Genomic DNA, 21,315 nt, shown 5'->3' with positions numbered 1-21,315 from the left:
ATATATATATATATATAGTTATGTTTTTCTTCCATTTTAAACGCAGATGAAGGCTTTGTACTGTGATCTCTGTGAAAGGGAACAAATGCCTGTAAGTATTACACTTACACATTACATACTATACATGTGCTTAACATGAACAACAATATCTGATGCTAGATCAACCTTAAAGCGGACCTTCAGTCATTTTTCAACTTTCCATCTATTCATTTTTCTGCCCTTGTTGTTTTAACTTTGGATAGTAAAACATTTTTTTTCCTGCCAGTAAATACCTTATACAGCCCACTTCATGTTTCTTGTCTCATAAAAAGCCTAGGCTTATGACATCATGCACAGCTCTCTCTCTCTCTCTCACTTTCATGAGAGTTTGCCAGGTAGGGAGTTTGGAGTCATCAGAGGGCCAATGAGAACTGCAGATCTGGAGGTGTGCCTCTGTGTGTCTGTGTAAATCCAGGAAGTGAACAGCTAGCAGCTTCAGCTACTCACAGTTAAAATGGTTGCAGCCAGACTCAGTGGAGGGAGATTTCTGCAGCATATTTGGCAAGTACAGACTCACAGTATATATAAAATAATATGCAAAGTGGTTGGAGGGAAGCTTCAGAATGGCAAACATGTTTTTACAACAAATTATGTGAGCAGATAACTTTTTTCTCTGCTTCATTTTGCTTTATTATGCTGACTGTGTTGTTATCCTCAGTGCTAATATGTAACTAAAAAGTCTGTAATGTTACCTTGCATGTGAGGACAGGGAGTACACCTGGCTAATACATAACCAGAATTTTAATGAGCTTCCAGCACATTATTATGTGGCGCTAAACATTACAATGAAATACTTTGCATAGACTAGTAAGAAGTTTAACATTCTGGCTGATTACCCTTATGAAACATTTTCATAAGCACTGACGTAATTCTAAGTGTAGCACATTGTAAAAAAAAACACTATAATAAAAGTGACCAAGGGCACACAGAGAACAAATATGTTATTCTTATACTGGGAATAAGCAATATACTCTATGGCATATTGGGCTTTTTTTGTTTGCCATTTTTAATCATGCCACCAATTGAAGGGGAGTCGGTCAATTATTGGTTGACTGTACAATGGGTTGATTAAAGCTGAACTCCAGGCAGATATAAATTACATCAATTAATGCATCTCTATAATCATTAATACATCATTCTTTTTTTTTTTTTCTTAATGCACGCAACATAAGTATAATGGGCTCATCGTTCTGCTTTTCCTTTTTCTATCCAGCCACCAGATTGTGGTGTGGACGAGACCTGTAAGTGAAGTGTAATTGTAGCATAGACAGATCAGGTCTCCTTCCTTGCCATGCAGAAATGTGTTGTTATGTAGTTCTCAGGAAGTTTTTGTGGAACTTGTACAGTAAAGGCTTCCTTTTGGCAGCTCAACCATGCAGCTCTTTTTTGTTCAAGTATCATCGTATTGTGCTCCTTAAAAACAACCACACCATTTTTTTTCCAGAACAGCCTGTATTTCTCTTGAGGTTACCTGTGGGTTTTTCTTTGTATCCCGAACAGGTACTGTGGCAGTGGTGCCTGAAATCTTTCTTGGTCTACCTGACCATGGCTAAGTATCAGAGCCCCTAATTTTCCACTTCTTAACCTCCCTGGCGGTACGATTATTTCGGATTTTAGGTGCTAAAAGCGGTACCATTATTTTGCATGAAAATTTGGCGTTTTATATTGTAGTCCTGTAATTCTTAGGAATAACTCTCTTAAATCTGTCCAAACCAGAGTCTAGCAGACATCCTGGGTATGATAAAGTTTAAAAAACGAAATCATAAATTATAACATAATAAATAACTATTAATAATTGTACCAAATAATAATATAACAATAATAAAAATTATTCAATAATGTAATCAAATCAAAAACACTGAAATTTGCTCAGTTGCAGAATTGTCACTGTCATTACTTTTCAGTATTTGATGACGGATCTCCCCACAAATCGCTATCGCTCAATTCTGCGAGTGATTACAATTTATTATCGCTGTTTTCTAGCTGGTCAAAAAACATTTTTGATGTAAAATGACAGTTTGGTTGCTATGGACAATCTCCAGTTTCCAGGCATAAAGAACAGTTTTTATTATATAAAACTGCATGCAGAGCACTGGGCAGACCACTAGGGACAAAGGGGATGTGAAATATTTACTGTAAGATTACATTATACTGTATGTATACTGCCTGTTTCACTTTTTGAATTTGGTGCCGATCTCCTTCCCCGTGCGTCGCAACGCTCGCAGGGCACGGAGATCAGCTCCGTGATAGATTGAGTGAGACACGGCTCGCTCGTACAGCGGGGAGACAATGCTGGATCCGAGGGAGAAGGTAAGCAAACCTCCTCCTGGATCCAGCGATGCAGTCCCGAGTCTGGCTCGGGGTTACCGCTCTTGATATAAAAATTCCACCCCGAGCCAGACTCGAGAATACCGTCAGGGGGGTTAATACATGATTAAACAGTACTGACTGGCATATTTAAGTCTTTGGATACCTGTATCTTTGTATATCCTTTTCCATCTTTGTAAAGTTTCATTACCTTGTTACCCGGGTCTTTTGACTGTTCTTTTCTTTCTCCTCGTGGCTTTGTGTCTAGCCTGCTTAGCGCATTCTTGTGAGAGCTAACAAACTCATTGACTATTAATACACATACACTAATTGTGATTTAAAAAGCCACAAACGTGGGAAATTAACCTTTAATTGCCATTTTAACCTATGTTTGTCACCTTTTGTGTCTATACCAAGGCCAAACATTCCAGGGTATGCAAACTTTTTATCAGGGCCATTTGGGTGATTTCTGTTATCATTATGATTTAAGAAGGATCCAAAAAACTATGTGATAATAAATGGCTTCATGTGATTGCTAACCTTAACCTCCCTGGCTATATTCACGAGTGTGGCTCGGGGTGAATTTTCAGTACCAAAAGCGGTAACCCCCCGAGCCACACTCGGGTTCGCATCACAGGATCCAGGTACAGTTACTTACCTTGTCCCCAGGATCCTGCAATGTCTTCCCACAGTGTGTGTGAGCATGTCACCGCTCGATTCATCACAGTCCCAAGCTCCGTTCCTTGCAAGCGCTGCAATGCATGGGGACGGATCACGGCGCCAAATTCAAAAAGTTAAAAACACACAATACATACAGTACACTGTAATCTTACAGATTACAGTACTGTATCAAATAATTTCACATCCCCTTTGTCCCCAGTTGTTTGTCCAGTGCCCTGCATGCAGTTTTATATTATAAATACTGTTCTTTCTGCCTGGAAACTTGAGATTGTACATAGCAACCAAAAAGCATCCCTTTACATCAAAAGCAGTTTTAGACCAGCTAGAAAATGGTGATAATAAATTAGAATCACTCACAGAATTGAGCGATAGTGATTTGTGGGGAAATCCATCATCAAGCACTGAAAGTAATGACAGCGACAATTCTGCAACTGAGCAAATTTCAGTGTTTTTGATTTGATGACATTATTGAATAATTTTTATTATTATTATATTATAATTTTTTATAATTATTTATATTTATTTATTATTTTATAATTTATGATTTAGTGTTTCAAACTTTATCATACCCGGGATATTTACTAGACTCTTGTTTGGACAGATTTAAGTGCTTTATTCCTAAGAATTACAGGCCTACAATAGAAAATGTCAAATTTCCATGCAAAACACTGGAACGCTTTCAGCATCAAAAATCGGAAATAATCATGCCGTCTGTGAAGTTAAATAAAATACTTTTTTTTCGGCATGATCAGTCAAATTTTCAATATTAATGCCAAAATTTCACAATTTCTGCCAGGGTATGCAAACTTTTGAGCACGACTGTATATAAGATAAAAGCACATGTAAATAGCATCTGCCCAATACTAGAATATTAAGAGTGGGTGGTATGTTGAATAGAGTCATATACAATAATTGTTTTAAAGGAAATTCCAGGCCATACAGCTATACAAAGTGCTCAGACTATAACATTCCAAGGTTTATGTTATTAGCCAAATAAAGCTGTAAGTAGATACAAGATGAATTTACAGACTAGGAGCATATTTATATTGCTGTGTGTACTTGCCATCTCCAACCAATGGTATTAGTCTTTTTAATATGGTGAGCACCGAATTTGGTATTGCACTTAGTGATTTAAGAAAGCTGCTCCAGATACTTTCGTCACCAGAGTTTTCTGCACCATCATACTTCCCAACTTTTGAACTTCAGAATGAGGGACACTTGAAGGAGGAAGCAACCAACGGCGCGCTACGCAGCTTTAATGTGCCGTGAATGCAGCCCCATTGTGCCCATGAATGCGGCCTCACTGTGCCCATGAGTGCAGTTTCACTGCCCATCAATGCAGCCTCACTGTGTCCAACAAATGCAGCTCTACTGTGCCCGTGAATGCAGCCTCACTGCCTATAAATGCAGTCTCACTGCCCTTCAATGCAGTCTCACTGTGTCCAACAAATGCAGCTCTACTGTGCCCGTGAATGCAGCCTCACTGCCCATCAATGCAGCCGCACTGTGTCCATCAAATGCAGCTTTTCTGTGCCCATGAATACAGCTTCACTGCCCATCAATGCACATTCACCATTGCCTAGATCACACACACAATGGAATCTGTGTGTGTGATCTAGGCAATGGTGTGTCACGGAGCTGGGTCTGTGTTTGGCAGCGCTGTAACAAGCTCCTGCCTCCTAGACCAGCTTGTGATTCAATCAGTATTCCATCTAGACTATTACACGAGCCGGTGTAGGAGGCAGGACCTTGTTAGAGCACTCCCAAACAAAGACCCAGCTGTGTGTGACACACAAGAGGAGGAGGAGAGAGGGAGGGAGGGGAGCGCTACAGTCACAGTGTCACGTACCTGGTGGAGGGAGCCCAGAATGCAGGGAGCGGGCTCTCGTAAGCCTCTGGCTCGAGAATCCCTGGAAGTGGGGACAGGAATTCTAGAGTTCAGAGGGCACAAGTGCCGAGCTGGTGAAGAGTAGAACCGGCCCTGGAGCTGACAGCAGACAACGGCAGGCACAGGTGGTCAGCCTGGAACAGCTGGTAGGCAGGCAGCAGCCGGCAGCGGGCACAGGTGGTCAGACTGGAACAGCTGGCAGGCAGGCAGCAGACAGCAGCAGGCACAGGTGGTCAGACTGGAACAGCTGGCAGGCAGGCAGCAGACAACAGCAGGCACAGGTGGTCAGACTGGAACAGCTGGCAGGCAGGCAGCAGACAACAGCAGGCACAGGTGGTCAGACTGAAACAGCTGGCAGAAGAAGCGAGGTCAAGGTACAAGCCGGGTCGGTAACAGGCGGGCAGCAACGGTACACAGGAGAAGGCAGAAGCGTGGTCAAACAGTCCGAAGGTCAAAGGCTGGCAGCAAGCAGGCGTCGTCAGGAACAGGCCGGGTAACAAGGAACAGGAACAATCAGGTAAGCAGGAGACAGAGTAACCGGACACGCTGTAGACTGGACAGCACAGAGGCACTGTAACAGATTCCTTAAGTAGCCCTTTGGGCGCCAAGAACGGTCGCACGGCGTGCCTGCGCGCACCCGCGTGAAACCGTGCAGCCGTTCGTGACCCCACGCACCCGCGTGCGCCTGTTCATACCATCTCGCACCCGCGTGTGCTCGTTCGCAACATCGCGCACCCGCGTGCGCCCGTTCGTACCTACACGCACCGGCGTGCGTCCGTTCACGCCAACGCGCGCCCATGGATACCTGTTAACTCTCAACGAGGGGATTCCGTGGGTAGGCCTTCCATAAGCCACTGGATTCCGGAGACGACCATGACACACAGATCAAAGCAACCCCATGGCAGACGGCCTACCAGGAAATTTCCTGGTATCTCGGTAGGCTAGTCCAGCCCTGCAGACCAGAAAGCTGTTGCATCCAGGGCTTCTGTTCCTTCCTCCCCCTTGTCCTGGTGCTTCTTGATGGTGTCACCCCTGGCCTCGTGTTACCTGTGTGCGCCCCCCCTCACCCTCATAGCGACACGTCTGAATGCCGGCTCTTTGGTTATGCACTGGTTGTTTGACAGAGCGGCGGGTCTGGATAGCAGCCCTGCCCATACCCAACATCACACTCTTGATTTGACAGCTGAAGTCTCTTTCCCTGACTGCACAGTGCACATCCAGCTGGCTTGTCCACCAATCCCTGGCTGTGCTGGATGATCACACTGCTGCAGGTTCTATTGAGTCAGAACTTAAGCATACAATCAATATAATTATGTGGGACAAAGCCCCTGTATGCCGGGACAGTGGGGCAGAGCTGTGAATGCGGGAAAGTCCTGCCCAATCTGGGACTGTTGGGAGGTATGGCACCATTGAAGATGTTACCAGTAGAATCCCCCCTCACTCCCGAGCTGGATGCTGAAGTATGAATAGGGCTGCCACTCTGCTGATGATTAAGTAACATAAATATTTTTGCAAATGTTAAATAATTTAAAAAAATTACCAATCATTGCTAATATACCAGCATCAGAGCAAATTGGTTCAAAATAGAATTTTATATAACTTAAACAAAAAGAAAGGGTCATGGGGCTTTTTATTTGTATATACAATTAGGGACGGAGGCACGTCACTGTGCTTGCTTCAAATCATATTTCTTTTCCCAATTTTATATAACTTGTTTTCAATATGTTTGGGGGAATTAAAGCTGAACTCCAGCCATATTGAAAAGACACCAATTAATAATGCTCCATAATTATTAACACAACACTAAGTTTATTTTTAAATGCAAACAGTGTAAGAGCCTGTATTTGAGTGAAGAAGAAAGAAACAACACACTGTGCCAAACTGTTGTGCTGCCGTGCAATGATAACGATGGGGACGAGAGAGAAAGTTACAGAAAAAAGAGTTCATCGTTCTGCTGCTACTCTTTTAATTTTCAAGTCACATGCTGAGGGCTGGTAGGAGACCTGTTAGCCCACGTACACACGGTCGGAGATTTTGCCAACCAAATCCGTCGGATTTTGCCCGTCGGATTGTGTCCGAAACTGTTGCATACACACGGTCGGGCCAAGTTGGCGAAAAATCCGATCTTTCAGAACGTGATGACGTAATTTCGTTACGATGGGACTACATTCAGGCTAGTAGCCAATAGCTTTGATGTAGGAATTTGATAATTGAGCATGCGTGGCACTTGGTCCGATGAAAATGCTCTACACATGATCGGATTAGGTCCGTCTGGCCCAGTTGGTCGGGAAATATTTCCAACATGTTGGAAAACTGGGTCGGATGGAGATTCGGACTGAATCAGTCCGATGCATACCACACACAGTCGGATTATCTGACGACACAGTCCGATAAGACTCATTCCGACAGATTCTCCGACCGTGTGTACAAGGGCTAAGTGTTACTGAACTTCAGCAGAGAGAAGTCAGGTCTCTTTACCTGCCAGACAAGGGTGTGTCATATGGCAGGGCTATGTTAAGCCCCATATACACGGGCCAAATGTCAGGAGACAACGGTCGGTTCAAAAGAAACAGGCAAACATTGGGACTGTGTGTATTTTGGTCTGTCCAACAGTCTGTCGGACGTGCATGCTGGAAAACCAGTAGCCAACAGACTCCCGATCAGCCATTGGCAGAGAGTGCTGGTCGGAGTGTTCTGGCGGGTGGACTGCCCCCCTTTTAGAACATGACAGCTCAGTGCGGGAGATGGCTGGACTAACCTTGCATGGTTAGTACAGCAGCTAGGACCTGAGCTGTCGGAACTGTAGTGTGTACCCGGCTTAAATCTCAGGATCGGATGGGAAAAATGAAAATCTCTTGGTGGGTAAAACATTTCTCTTATATGTATTTCTACTGTTTTTAGTTATTTGCCTTATGTTCAGCTTTAACCACTTCCCACCCATCTATTGCATATGTAAATCCGGGTGGGCGCTCTTTCCTTCTGAATGGACATTCAGGAACATCCCTCAGAAGGAGGTGGATCGCGCGTGAGGACTCTGTGATTGGCCCTCCTGATCACATGATGGCTGTGTCCAATCACAGCCATCATGTGATGTAAACAGAGAACCGGTTACTAAGTGATTGGCTCTCCTCTCCTCACACAGAAGTTGTCGGTGAGGAGAGGAGAGGGGATCACTGCAGCTGGCTGGTGATCAGTGACTATGAGCTGTTTTTTACAGCTTTACACACTGATCACCAGTGTAAAACATGCATGTAAAACATGTACACAATGTAAAACACACATGTCCCCAAAACACATGTCCCCACACACATGTTCCCACATAGTAAAAACACCTGTCCCCTACAGATTTAACAGTAACATCCCAATGATTATCTGCACACATATGTCAGTGATCACCTGCGCACATCTGTACATGATCATCTGCGTACATATGTCCATGATCACACGAACCAATTATTATACACTTAACAGGATTTGTTTTACCAAAGACATGTAGCAGAATACATTTTGGCTTAAATTTACGACAAAAATCGATTTTATTGGATTTCTTTTAAAATAGAAAAAAGAAAATATTGTTTTTTTTCCAAATTTCCGCAATTTTCACTTGTATCGCAAAAAATAAGAAAAGGAGTTGTGAATAAATACCATCAAAAGAAAGCTCTATTTGTGTGAACAAAATGATAAAAATGTCATTTGGGTACAGTGTAGCATGACCGCGCAATTGTCATTCAAAGTGTGAGAGCGCTGAAAGCTGAAAATTGGTCTGGGAAGGAAGGGGGTGAAAGTGCCCAGTATTGATGTGGTTAATGAATACAGTAATTCTATCCTGTCAAAAAAGTACCTTTTATTACCTTTCATTTTAAACAGTATCCACTTAAAATGTATCTTTTAGGTCAGACATTACTATTCATTTCCTATATCCAGTTACATAAAAAAAAAACCTTTTATATAAATAATGAATCATGGAAAAGTGAAGGCGTGATCCCATGAGCTATGAGTGATGTACTGTATATTAAAATCATTTGATCCTGTTATTTTAAATTAATTTGATAGCTCTTAAATGTGATTAGAAAACCAAAATAATTTCAACTTCTTTATTCTAGGGAGATTCCGGCTATGAGAAGAAATGGCGAGCCGTAGTAGAAGAAATTAAAAACATCTTCAAAACTGCAGTGATGTTACTTCATGAGAAAGGAAAGCTGAAATCCAGCCAAACAAAGAGATACTTATCATCTGGTAACTACACGGTTTTTCTTTATATACTTTATTCTGGTATCTGGAGATTTTACATATATATTCATAGATTGGACATGTTTTGAAAAGCTGTAGGAAACACTTTACATTCTACATCCCTTGTTCAATCTTTTCAAATGTTAAAGACTATTAGGCCTAGAGTTGTTACTCCTTATATACTTTTCGAACATTTTTCTCACTTTTTATACCTTTTTTATCACCTTTTGATCCAGTGAGGACGTTTTAGGACCTCTGTTGTCAATCTGTCAATAGAACAAGTAGGGGGAAGTCTTCTAATGGAGACCCCTGTTTTGATAACTGCTATAGAGGAGATTTCTCCTCCCTTTTGATAAAATTCCTCTCACTTCCTTTTATGTCTAGGGGACAGGAACTGAAAAAAATTCTCAACAGGATGCAAACAGCAAAAAAAAAAAAAAAACCTGAACAGAGCTTTAACTGTTACCTACTCTACCCAACATAAAAAAAAACTCTGGGCTTTAGTTATATATTTTATTTTTTAACTCAACTTGATGAGTCAAGAATCATATTCTGTGCAAGACCTTCTATTATTAGAAGGGGGTAATGTTACTGACACACATGAGAATCAGGTGCCAGATAAGCGGCCCTCTCTGGCCAATCTAAAATCCTTGCAGATCCGTGCAGCCATGCAGCTAATAGGCTTCAGTGTACAAGAGAATTGTCTACTTGTACACTGAAGAGAGAAGCTTATTGGCTGCCCCTCCCCTCACCAGTGAACACAAGGGGAAATGTACTCGCTTTTTGAAGACCGCCGGACATTTTTTGCCTACGAGATTCCCAATTTCCCGGGACAAAAGCAAAATCCCTGGAAATTAATCGGGACAAGCTCCGATTGGGACGGGGGTCCCAAAATCGGGATTGTCCCAGAAAATCGGCAAGTGTGCAACACGATGCAGGGACATCCAGGTTTAGTCTGCACACCTATACCCCAGTCATAGGTGGGTGTAGTGGACCCCTTTTTTGCAACAATGTTATATTGGTCGGGAAACGCACTGACACATTTGCAGCCATTATGCGATTTGCTGGGTGCTCAGTGTGCACCTGTACCTTTAAGAAGGGGTGAGCTCCCTTCAGTCTCCCTGCCCTCCACCTACTTATCAGAATGCATGTGCTTCCACTGTGGAGTAACTCATAAGCTAGTGATAGGAACTACAGATACCAGGGTGTCTTGGTGAGGCTCTGTAGCTTACACATGTATTTGCAAATGTGTGCAGCCTAAACCCCCCCGTTTTTTTTTTTTTTTTAACTTCACATTTTTATTATTAAAAGAAGAGTCAGAAGAAATAGAACATTGCCAAACGGGCATACCCTGGCAGTAAACATGTCATTGAAATAGATCACATACAAATACAGGTATGCAGGCACGGGTGTACAAAATAGAAAAATAGCAAAATCTTATCAAAATGCATGACTTCAAAGGGAGGGAAGGTTTGCATTGAGGAAGAGTAGAGATTGGTAAGAGTACAAAAAACAGTAGGTATAACATGGGCTTGTATTACAAGCTTGCCGTAGGTAATAACTGAGTGAGGAAAAAATAACGGTAGACATATCTGTGTGTAAATTAAGTATAGGTACCCTAGAGTCTCCCCGAGTTTAGGTATTAATGTTCTTTGAGAACAGAGAGAAAATAGATGTAATAGCCAGGGTTGGTCAGTTTAGCGGGCTACTCCTGGGATCTGCCATCCATAGTTTTCAGGCAGCCTGGAACTTATGTGTTGTGAGGTTAGCTTTAGCAAAGGCGCATTCTAATTGGAAGTGGGTATTCAGCAATATCAGAACTTCTTTCAGGGATGGGGGTTGTATAGATTTCCATTTTTTTGCAAGAGCTAGTCGGGCGGCGATAAGGATATGGGTCAGCAGGGTGTGCAGGTAGTACGGCCAAGAGATCACAGAGAAACCCAGTAGTAAGTCTGTGGGTGAGAGTGGGATGGATATTTGACAGATCTGAAGTATTAGGTTTTTTATTTTTTTCCAGAATGGTTGTATATGAGGGCAACTCCACCAAATATGGAGGAGGGTACCTCTGTCTCCGCAGTCTCTCCAGCAGTTAGGCGAGGAAGAGGGGAAGATTTTAGCTAGTCTGGTCGGGGTGTAGTACCAGCCGTGGTAAAGTTTCATGAGTTTCATGCTCAGAAAGGGACTACTATAGCAAACACCAATAAAAAAAGCAATACAGTAGCTGTCAAATGCGGTCTCTAAAAGTTGGTATGCAAACCTAAAACAGAACAATGGGTGAACAAAAACAACAGAGTAGGGGCGTTAAAGGGGTAAAACCGTAACAGTACGGGTATCTCTTTGTGTACCTAGCACACTTTAACCTGGGGGGTGTAAAGAAGGAGGGTGTACAAGCAATATCGTTATTCAAGTTCAAATAAGCTAAGGCAATTAGTAGTGTGCTCGTATACTTGCAAAGGTCAGTCCGACCAGGGCGGGGAGATCCTTGCACGGGCCGGTCCACTGTGGTTCTAGGCGCCACGGTCTCGCCGGGAGGATGTGTCCTTTCCAGCAGGGAGTGATGAGATATGTTCATTAGTGCGGCCAGCATCTCTTGGGGGTAGCGGGAGGAAGCCCCAGTTGGTTTTCTTGATTTTCTTCTGTTGCAGGATGGATGTGACTGGGGAGAAAGCTCTATGTAGTTCCATCGTCGCAGGAGAGAGGTCTGTGAATAACTTGACGTTAGTGTAGGGGGAAGGCAGGGACTTTGACAGTCTGGTTGTAGCTAGGATTTGTTCCTTGATGTGGAAGAAATGGATTCGGGCCAGAATGTCTCTGGGGACGTCACCAGGCAGGTGAGTGGGTTTGGAAATCCTGTGGGCACGGTCTATTAAAATGTCAGTGTTGCTCAGATGAGGCAACAGCATCGTGAATAGTTGCTGCAGGTATGGGATGATGTCCGGTGACTTAAACGGATTCCGGAATCCCTCTGAATTTAATATTATTGCGCCTGGCGCGGTCTTCCAAATCTGCCATTTTTAACTTTAGGCGATGAATTTCTGCGGAGTGGTGGTCATGTGCATCCAGCAGCTCGTTATGGGCTTTGGAGTAATCTTGTAATGTTTCCTCTATGGCGTCTGTTCTCTCTTCCAGACAATCCACTCTGTCATGGATCTGGGACATTGAGAATTGCAGTTCTCTGTGGAGATCCTTCTGGAGCGTTAGCAACATGGCTTTTAACATAGCCTCAGACACTGGGTTGTCTGATACTGGGACTGCTGCTAATGAAGGGGTCTGGTCTGCGGTCTGTCCCCCAGCTACAACTGCAGACCATAGCTGCTTCTTGGCATGTGGCTCTTTGCATGGGGATTGTGCAGGGGATGAGGCCAGTCTCTTACCTCTGTCCGAGTGAGGTGTCCCCTGAGGTATTGGTAGCGGTGGCAGGGTGTCCATCTCATTCCCCTGGGGAGTGGAGCTTTCCTCCGCTGAGCGCTGAGAGTGCGGCGGCCTGGTGGAGCGAGGAGGGCTGGGGGAGGACCGACGAGAGATCCCTGAGCCGGCGCCATCTTGGGCTGCCTGCATGGCGGCGGCCGGATAATAATGTGTCAGGCGTCGCGGTGCAGGGGGCTTCTGTCGTTTCTTCGACATGCCCCGTAGTCCTGAGGTGTCCCCGAGTCAGGCGGTGTGCCTTTTTGGGGTAGATGGTCGCTGTGTGTAGCTCGTCTCCCCGCTGTGGAACGGAGCTGCTGTTCTAGGCGGCCATCTCGTCCGGCGGTTAGCCACGCCCTAAACCCCCCCCGTTTTTAACGCATACTGTTAGACCAGTTGATTTGGTTGTCCGTGGGCTGGTCGGTAAGTAAGCTTGTAATTTTTCCTTGGATTCATCCGTGGCCTTGTTTATATCTATTTGCATACCTCTCAACATTTTGAGATGGGAATGAGGGACACCTACTAACAAACGTATGTAGGCATAGGACACGCCTCCTGCCACACACCCTTAAAAGAGAATTAACCAGAAAAATGGTTAATTAAATCCTCAAGTGCTTTTTTTTAACCACTACTATTCCTTTATATTGGCTTTTAAAATGTACAAATGTAGAAATTTAGAAATTGGATGAAAGGTTTAGCACTGGGAAACACTTTTTGAAAGATAAAAATTGAATTTTATATACAACGATATGGATCCGACCAAAATGAGGGACAAATGAGGAGGAAATAGGGACAGAGGGACGTGGCTCCAAATGAGGGACAGTCCCTTGAAATCAGGGACAGTTGGGAGCTATGTATTTGCCCTCCAATGCTGCTTACTGTAATGGCCAGAGGGGGTAGTGGACCCCTTGGGCTGCCATTAAAGCTCATGTGCATGTATAGGCAGGCGTTCCAATACTTTTGACAATATAGTGTATATAAAAAAACACACCCTAACATGGAAAACAGCAGAAAGCCAGGGGCAATAACCAGTAGCAACCATGATATGTCATTGCTCAATACATTTGTAATATACTATATATATGTATAACTCTGCATTATATATTTTTTATATTTATAAAGCTGCATAATATATATGTTTTTTTATTTAAATATAAATCTTACCGTATTGAAATTTGGGTCTGCTTTGCTGGCTTTTGTGCATGTTCCAAATTTGTCATCCTTATACTTGCTTCACTGCAAATCCATACCTCCCAACATTTTGAGATGGGAATGAGGGACACCTCATGTATGTAGGCATAGGACATGACCCCTCCCGCACCCCCTTAAAGGAGAGTTAACAACTTGAATTCCTTTATGTTGGCTTTTAAAATGTACAAATGCAGCAATTTAGAATTTAGTTGAATGTAGTCTCAGAGTTGACAGGGATTTCAGGGGCGAGTGATTTGTCAGGTGAATGGCTGGTTTTCGCACTTATATCATCTCAACACCATGCTTGATATGGTGTCAGGATGATCAAATCATATTACTTCTATTACTATCTATTACTACATTGTAATATATAATGACATAGTTCAACTCACCATAATGCCGAATCATTGGGAACCCTGAGCTTGTCACTTGCCACCAGATGCAGCATGCCATCATCGCCTGCTACCAGATGCAGCGTGTCACTTGCTACCGTGGCAGTGCGGCCTGGGGACCTGTTTTAGAGCATGCTGGAGTGGGCCCAGAGAAGATAGAGAAGATGGGTGACAGTGGCTTTGCTAGGGTTGGTGTCACCCCACCCGTGTGGTAAAACATGGTGTCACCCCCTGCCAAGTAAAGTCCCACCTTAGTACAGACTCCCCTTCATTAAGTATAGACCCCCCTCCCTCACTATAGATCCCTCTCCCTCAGTACAGATCCACCTCCTAGGTATAGATCCCCCTCCCTCAGTACAGATCCCCCTCCCTCAGTACAGACCCCCCTCCCTCAGTACAGACCCCCCTCCATCAGTACAGACCCCCCTCCATCAGTACAGATCCCCCTCCCTCAGTACAGATCGCCCTCCCTCAGTATAGATCCACCTCCCTCAGTACAAACCACATCCCCAATAAGTACAGACCCCCCCACTGAGTACAGACCCCCTCCCTCAGTATAGATCCCCCTCCCGCAGTACAGACCCCTCCAATAAGTACTAAGTACAGACCCCCCTCCCTCTGTACAGACTCCCCAATATGTATAGACCCCCCTCAGTATAAGCCCCCTCCCTCAGTATAGATCCCCCTCAATCAGTACGGACTCCCCCCAATATGTATAGACCCCCCCAATAAGGTGATGGTGGAGAGGGATCAGAGGAAACTATTCCAGATAGTGAGCGATGAGCAGAAAGTTCTACTGTGGTCAGTGATGGTAGTGAAATTGGAGTATAGACATACCCCACTTTTAAGTACACAATGGGGTTTATTTACTAAAGCTAGAAAGTGCAAAATCGGGCTCACTTCTGCATAGAATCCAATGAGCTTCCAGGTTTTATTACCAACGCTTAATTGAACAAGCTGCAGTTAAAAGCTCATTGGTTTCTATGCAGAAGTGAACCCGATTTTGCACTTTCCAGCTTTAGTAAATAAACCCCATTGTGTACTTAAAAGTGGGGTATGCCTGTATCTATGACCAATGCAATTAGGCTGGCAGAATTGTACTGCAGCCTCAGAATAAACAAGGATAAAATAATATGAGCTGGTAAAAAATAAAAGGCATGTTTATAAATGCTAGGAGGCCAAGTTCACCTTTTCCAGCAAATAGCCTATGCAGTCAACTGGCCCCAGTAAGTGGGACCACATTGGCTAGCTGTTGACTGCATGTGAACCCTAGAACTGCATTGGTTCTTCTTACATGGGACAATGACCTACCTGTTGGTTTAGAGAAACTCCACTAATATTGTTTCACCTTCTCCTGGCCTGAAGCCCACTCTCAGTGTTATTCCCTCCTTGAGGTCCGTTACCTGGAATAAACAAGATGTTCAGACAAGTTGCAGTTTACTGCATAATGTAACTCCAGCATTATTCTTCACTTACAGGAACATTGCAGCATGAATGAATGAATGAATGAAATACTTGTATAGCGCACAATGCGAACTGAATCGCCTCTAGGCGCTGTGGCGAGCTTTGATCATATGCTAAAAGAGGAAAGTCTTGAGTTTTTTTCCTAAAAGCCAGGTGATTTTCTTCCAGACGGATGTTGATTGGTAGAGCATTCCATAGCCGAGGCCCTTGGACAGCGAATCTCCGATCCCCCTTGGATTTATACCGGGCTTTGGGCACGAGGAGGAGGTTTTTGTTGGCTGATCGAAGACTGCGGTTTGGTGTGTAATGATTTATTTTCTCCATTAGGTATTGCGGAGCTTCTCTATGCACGCATTTGTGGGTGAGGCAAAGGGTCTTGAACGTGATCCGATTTTTTTATGGTTAGCCAATGTAAGCTCCTCAGCGAAGGAGAGATGGATTCGCAGAGTTTTTTTTTCCTGTTATCAGCCTTGCCGCCGTGTTTTGGATCAGTTGTAATCGCGCAAGTTGATATTGTGGTAATCCTATGTAAAGCGAATTTGCGTAGTCCAGTCGTGAATTAATGATTGTTCCAACTACCACTGCTTTGTCATTCTTTGGGATAAAAGGGATGAGTCTGCGAAGCATGCGCAGCAGATGGTGAGATCCACTGACTACAGATCCTATTTGCGCATCCATTGACATTTGTGCATCTAAAATAACCCCGAGACTCTTGGCTTTGGTCTTTGGGGAGATAGTCTGCCCTGGTGGAGACCAGGAGGTTTTGGTTGTGGGCTTATGATTTGGGTGTAAGATAAGAAGCTCTGTCTTTGATTCATTCAGCTGGAGGGAGTTAGTGGTCATCCAGTCCTCTATTGATTTGAGGCAGTTTTCAAGTTGTTGTTGGTGATCTTTTTTTCCATTGATCCAGAAATAAAGTTGCGTGTCGTCAGCGTAAGAGTGGAAGCAGAGATCTGAGCATCTGATGATTTGAAGGAGTGGGCGAATGTAAATGTTGAAGAGAACGGGTGACAAAGGAGAGCCTTGAGGGACTCCGCAGGTGACTGCCCGAGTTTCGGAGAGGAATTTTCCTAGTTTCACTGTCTGTGACCGATTTCCTAGGAAGGACGCGAACCATTGGAGATCTATGTCTTGGACTCCGGCTACTTCTGTGAGGCGGACGAGTAGAGTATTGTGATCTACTGTATCAAACGCTGCACTTAGGTCTAGCAGTACGAGGAGACACGGCTCTCTGTCATCTGCTGCTTCGAGGGCGTCATCCCAAATCTTGAGGAGAGCTGTTTCCGCTCCATGACCCGGGCAGAAGCCTGATTGCAGCTGGTCCAGGAGTTTGTGAGTATCCAGGTGAAGTTGTAGCTGTTGTACTACAGCTTTCTCCATGATCTTAGAAATGGTGTTGAGGCTTGTAATTGGCCTACGGTTGTTTGGATCCTGAGGGTCCAGGTTTGGTTTCTTGAGTAGAGGTTTGACGATGCCTTGTTTGAGGATGCTGGGAACAATCCCTTCGTGGAATGATCGGTTTATGAGGTGGGTTATGGTTGGAGCCACGATGTCGGAGTATTCTTTCAGTAGTTTTGTGGGGATGATGTCAATAGGTGAGGCACTGTCACACAGTTTATTAATGATGTTTTTTGCGGTGTCTACGGTAATTGGGGATAGTGAAAATTTCAGCGGTTGCGGTATGTTGGTGCAGACATCCTCTTTATGTATTTGCTGGCTGAGGTCGGATGTTTTCTTCTGACAAATTGTTTCCCTGATGGTTTTGACTTTATCGATGAAAAAATTTGACAGTTTGTCACAGTAATCCTGGGATTCACTTTCGAGGGGTTCTAGGCACACCGGATTCATTGATTGATTAACCAGTTTAAACAGTTCCCGTGATTGGTTTGCGACCATTGAGATTGTATATGAGAAGTGGTCCTTTTTGGCTTTGAAGCTTGCTTTCCGATAATTCTCTGTGAGACCTTTGTAGTTAAAGTGGTTTTCCTCGGTGGTATTTCTTCTCCATGTTCTTTCCGCTCTTCTGCGTTCTTGCTTTAGTACGGCGAGGGAGCTATTAAACCATCCAGAGTTTTTCTTCCTGATGAGAGCCCTGCGTTTTGGTGCTACCGAGTCTGCTGATTGCAGCAATGCCCTGTTCACGGAGTTGAGTGTTTCCTCCGTAGAGTGGTTTAAGGGTATTGTAGTTATCTTGTTGGACAGAGTGGATTTGAAGGATTCGGAGTACAGTTTTTTATGCGATCTGGTCCAGTGCGTTGCTGTTACAGGATTCCGTTTTTCGTTGGTGATGTTGGTAGCGATTTTGAATTTGATGGCGTGGTGAACCGTCCATGGCAATGTTATGTTGTCGAGTATGTTGACGTCAATGTTCTGTTTGAAAATGAGGTCCAGGGTGTGTCCTAACCCATGCGTGGGAGTCTTTATCAGTTGCTGGAGACCCAGTTCTTCTAGTTGATTGATGCAGGCAGTCGCAATGGGGTCTTTGGGCTCATTTGCCCAAAGGTTGAAATCTCCGAGTGCCAGGAAACTTTTGAATTTTAGGGTGTGCATTGTGAAGGATTCCGTGAGGGGTGAAAGAAGATTGGACTTTGGTCCCGGTGGTCTGTAGCACAGTAGAATATGAGTGGTGTCATGGGGTGTTGGTTGAAGATGTAGCGTCAGGGTTTCCATAAAAGGCACTGGGTTCTGAGATGATGGTTTAGTGAGATCCAGGTGACCTTTAAAGATCACTGCTAGGCCTCCTCCTTTTTTCCCTATCCGGTGTTCGGTTAGGATCCTGTAGTTTTCCGGCACCAATTCGGTGAGGATGGTGTTGCAGTCAGAGGTTAACCAGCTTTCGGTGATGAAGAGGCAGTCTACATTGTTCTCGATGATGAAGTCGTGTACTTCCAGTCTATGTTTGACTGCAGACCTGTCGTTAATCAAGGCGCAATCATATTGACAGTTCAGGCTCACTGAACAGAGCCAGCGCTATAGCGGGGTTTGTTCGCTCTGTTAATTTAATTCCAGGACACTGTATTGTCCCATAATGAAAGTGCCCAGGCCTCAGGACAGACCTGCTAATTAGGGGAATATCCCGGGCAATCTGGGACATGTGGGCACCCTAGTCTTACTGTCAAACAGGCACTGATATACTGTACTCAGTGGTTTGTTTTAAATTTGTGCCAGCATGAAGATCAGGCCTTTTTATGGCACTTTTTGTTAACAAGTTTAAATCAATATTTTTTGCTAGAAAATTACTTCTAACCTCCAAACATTATATATATATTTTTAGCATAGACCCTAGGGACTAAAATGATGATCGTTGAAATGTCACATGGTATTTGCGTAGTGATTTTTCGAATGCAATTTTTTTGGAAAAAATGCACTTTAATAATTTACAACTTTTAACTGTGGGCAGCTGAAGCTGCTGCCTGTTCACTTCCTATATTTACACAGACACACACTTCCAGCTCTGCAGCTCTCATTGGCCCTCTTATGACTAAGTCCCTCTCCCTTCCTGGCAAACTTTCAGGAGAGAGAGAGCTGTGCATGATGTCATAAGCCTAGGCTTTTTACTAGACAAGAAACAGGAAGTGGGCCGTATAAGGTATTTACTGGCAGAACAAATATTTTACTATCCAAAGTTAAAACAACAAGGGCAGAAGATTTAATAGATGGAAAGATGAAAAAATGACTGAAGGTCCGCTCTAAATTCAGAAACCAAGTATAGCAAGACAAGCAAGCTGATTACTTAGCCACATGATGTCTAGACAGCTATAGGACATGTAAAAGTTGTTGGCAATAGGTTACTTAGACCATTGATGGTGAACCTTGGTAGATGTTTTGGAACTACATTTCCCATGATGCTCATTACTCAACTACACTGCAGATTGTTCATGAAAAATGTAGTTCCAAAACATCTGGGGTACCAAGGTTCGCCATCTTAAGGTTAAGCATTTTATACAAAGCTATGTATGAAATGTATTAAAAAATAATGTAACATATATTTATATTTTTTTTCTTTTTTTTGTGGGAATGCTAAATAAATCTATCTTCTTTTTCACCTAGCCTTGGAGGATGAGTTTGATTTCGCTCTAGGAAAGCAAACAGCAGCATTTTTAAAGAAGTGCGTTTGCTATATTCGTAAAATCTCCAATATTGAAAAACATGTAAAAATCCCAGAGATGTCCAAATATACCGATGTCATTAAGGTGGAGAACAAGCCCATGCGAGACCCAGAAGCCCTGGAGAAGATGATAAAACTCAGGGATGAATTTATTCCCACTATTGTGGCATCATCCAATCTTCGAGTTTACACCTCTGTAACACATTGTGATATGAAGATGGGCTATTCACAAGAAGTAGAGAATCACTACGTAGAAGGACTCTGCAAACAGTTCTATGAAGATATGATTGATATCATCCAGGCAACCGTGCAACAAAGCTTTGAAACTGAGACTGATTCTCTGTATGATGAAGTCCTACAGCACTTGTCCCTTTGTCGGACATACTCTTCCTTCTATGAATACAGATGTGAAGCACTTAGCCTGGTTCATAAATACGTACAGCCTTCTAAAGCAGGACATTCCAACCCTCTCATCGTATATGGAGGACCCTGCACTGGAAAGACACTACTTTTAGCAGAAGTAGCAAAAAAGGTATTTATTTATTTACTGTACACACTATATATTGTGTTCTAAAATATACAGCCCATACTTTTCTGGCCAGCATTGTTACCCACTTAAGGACCAAGCCTCTTTCTGAGATTTGTTGTTTACAAGTTAAAAACATGTTTTTTTTGCTCGAAAATTACTTAAAACCCCCAAACATTATACATTTTTTTTCTACCACCCGAGGGAATAAAATGGCGGTCATTCCAATACTTTCTGTCACACTGCATTTGCGCAGCAGTCTTACAAGCGCACTTTTTTTGGGAAAAAAATACACTTTTTTGGATTAAAAAATAAGAAAACGGTACAGTTAGCCCATTTTTTTCATGTTGTGAAAGATAATGCTATGCCGAGTAAATTAATACCCAACATATCACGCTTCAAAATTGCACCCACTTGTGGAATGGCGACAATCCCCATACACACTATCCGATTTTCTGCTGATTTTTTTCTTCAGATTTACCAAAACCATATAATATGAGGTCAAACCTTACGAGTTTCAAAGTATATGCAATCAGGCAGGCCCTTGCACTACATGGTTTTGGTAAATCTGAAGACAAAAATTAGCAGAAAATCTGATGGTGTGTATGGGGCTTTACCCTTAATCTCCATAAGCGATGTTTAAAAAATTCTACAGGTTGCATTTTTTAAGTTACAGAGGAGGTCTAGGGCTAGAATTATTGCTGTCACTCTATCGATCACGGCGATACCTCACATGTGTGGTTTAGTTTTTCATATGCGGGCACTACTCAAGTGTGTTTGCTTCTGCGTGTGAGCTTGTCGGGACAGGCCGCGTTTTAAAAAAAAATCTGTTTTGTTTTCTTATTTATTTTACTTTTTTTTTTTTTGTTTACATTTTTACACAGTTTAAAAAAAAAAAACACTTTAAAGTGTATGTGTAGTACTAACTCCCAAAGGAGCTGCTGGTTCTAAAACCGTTTTTTTTTCTCTGCAGAACAGTACTAATTACGCCAACTCATGCCACCTAGTGGTATGCGTCGCTGAAGTGAAGTCTTTAACCACTTGACCACTGGGCACTTAAACACCCTTAATAACCAGACCAATT

The 21,315-nt window shown here is 43.3% G+C and overlaps 1 protein-coding gene across 1 annotated transcript in view; it reads left to right on the top strand.

Annotated features, from left to right (window-relative positions):
* Positions 1-21,315, top strand: part of NWD2 (NACHT and WD repeat domain containing 2) — a 452,309-nt gene that overhangs the window by 404,828 nt on the left and 26,166 nt on the right. Inside the window, exons 5-6 of the mRNA XM_077477660.1 lie at positions 9,019-9,151; positions 19,648-20,237. Of these exons, the coding sequence (XP_077333786.1) occupies positions 9,019-9,151; positions 19,648-20,237 (723 nt within the window). The remainder of the gene's footprint in view (positions 1-9,018; positions 9,152-19,647; positions 20,238-21,315) is intronic.

The sequence above is a fragment of the Lithobates pipiens genome, unplaced genomic scaffold (genome assembly GCF_037356315.1).
Source record: "Lithobates pipiens isolate NorthernLeopardFrog02 unplaced genomic scaffold, aLitPip1_a1.2 Scaffold_13, whole genome shotgun sequence".
In the NCBI taxonomy this organism is placed as follows: Eukaryota; Metazoa; Chordata; class Amphibia; order Anura; family Ranidae; genus Lithobates; species Lithobates pipiens.
This window is presented reverse-complemented; position numbering and strand designations above follow the sequence as displayed.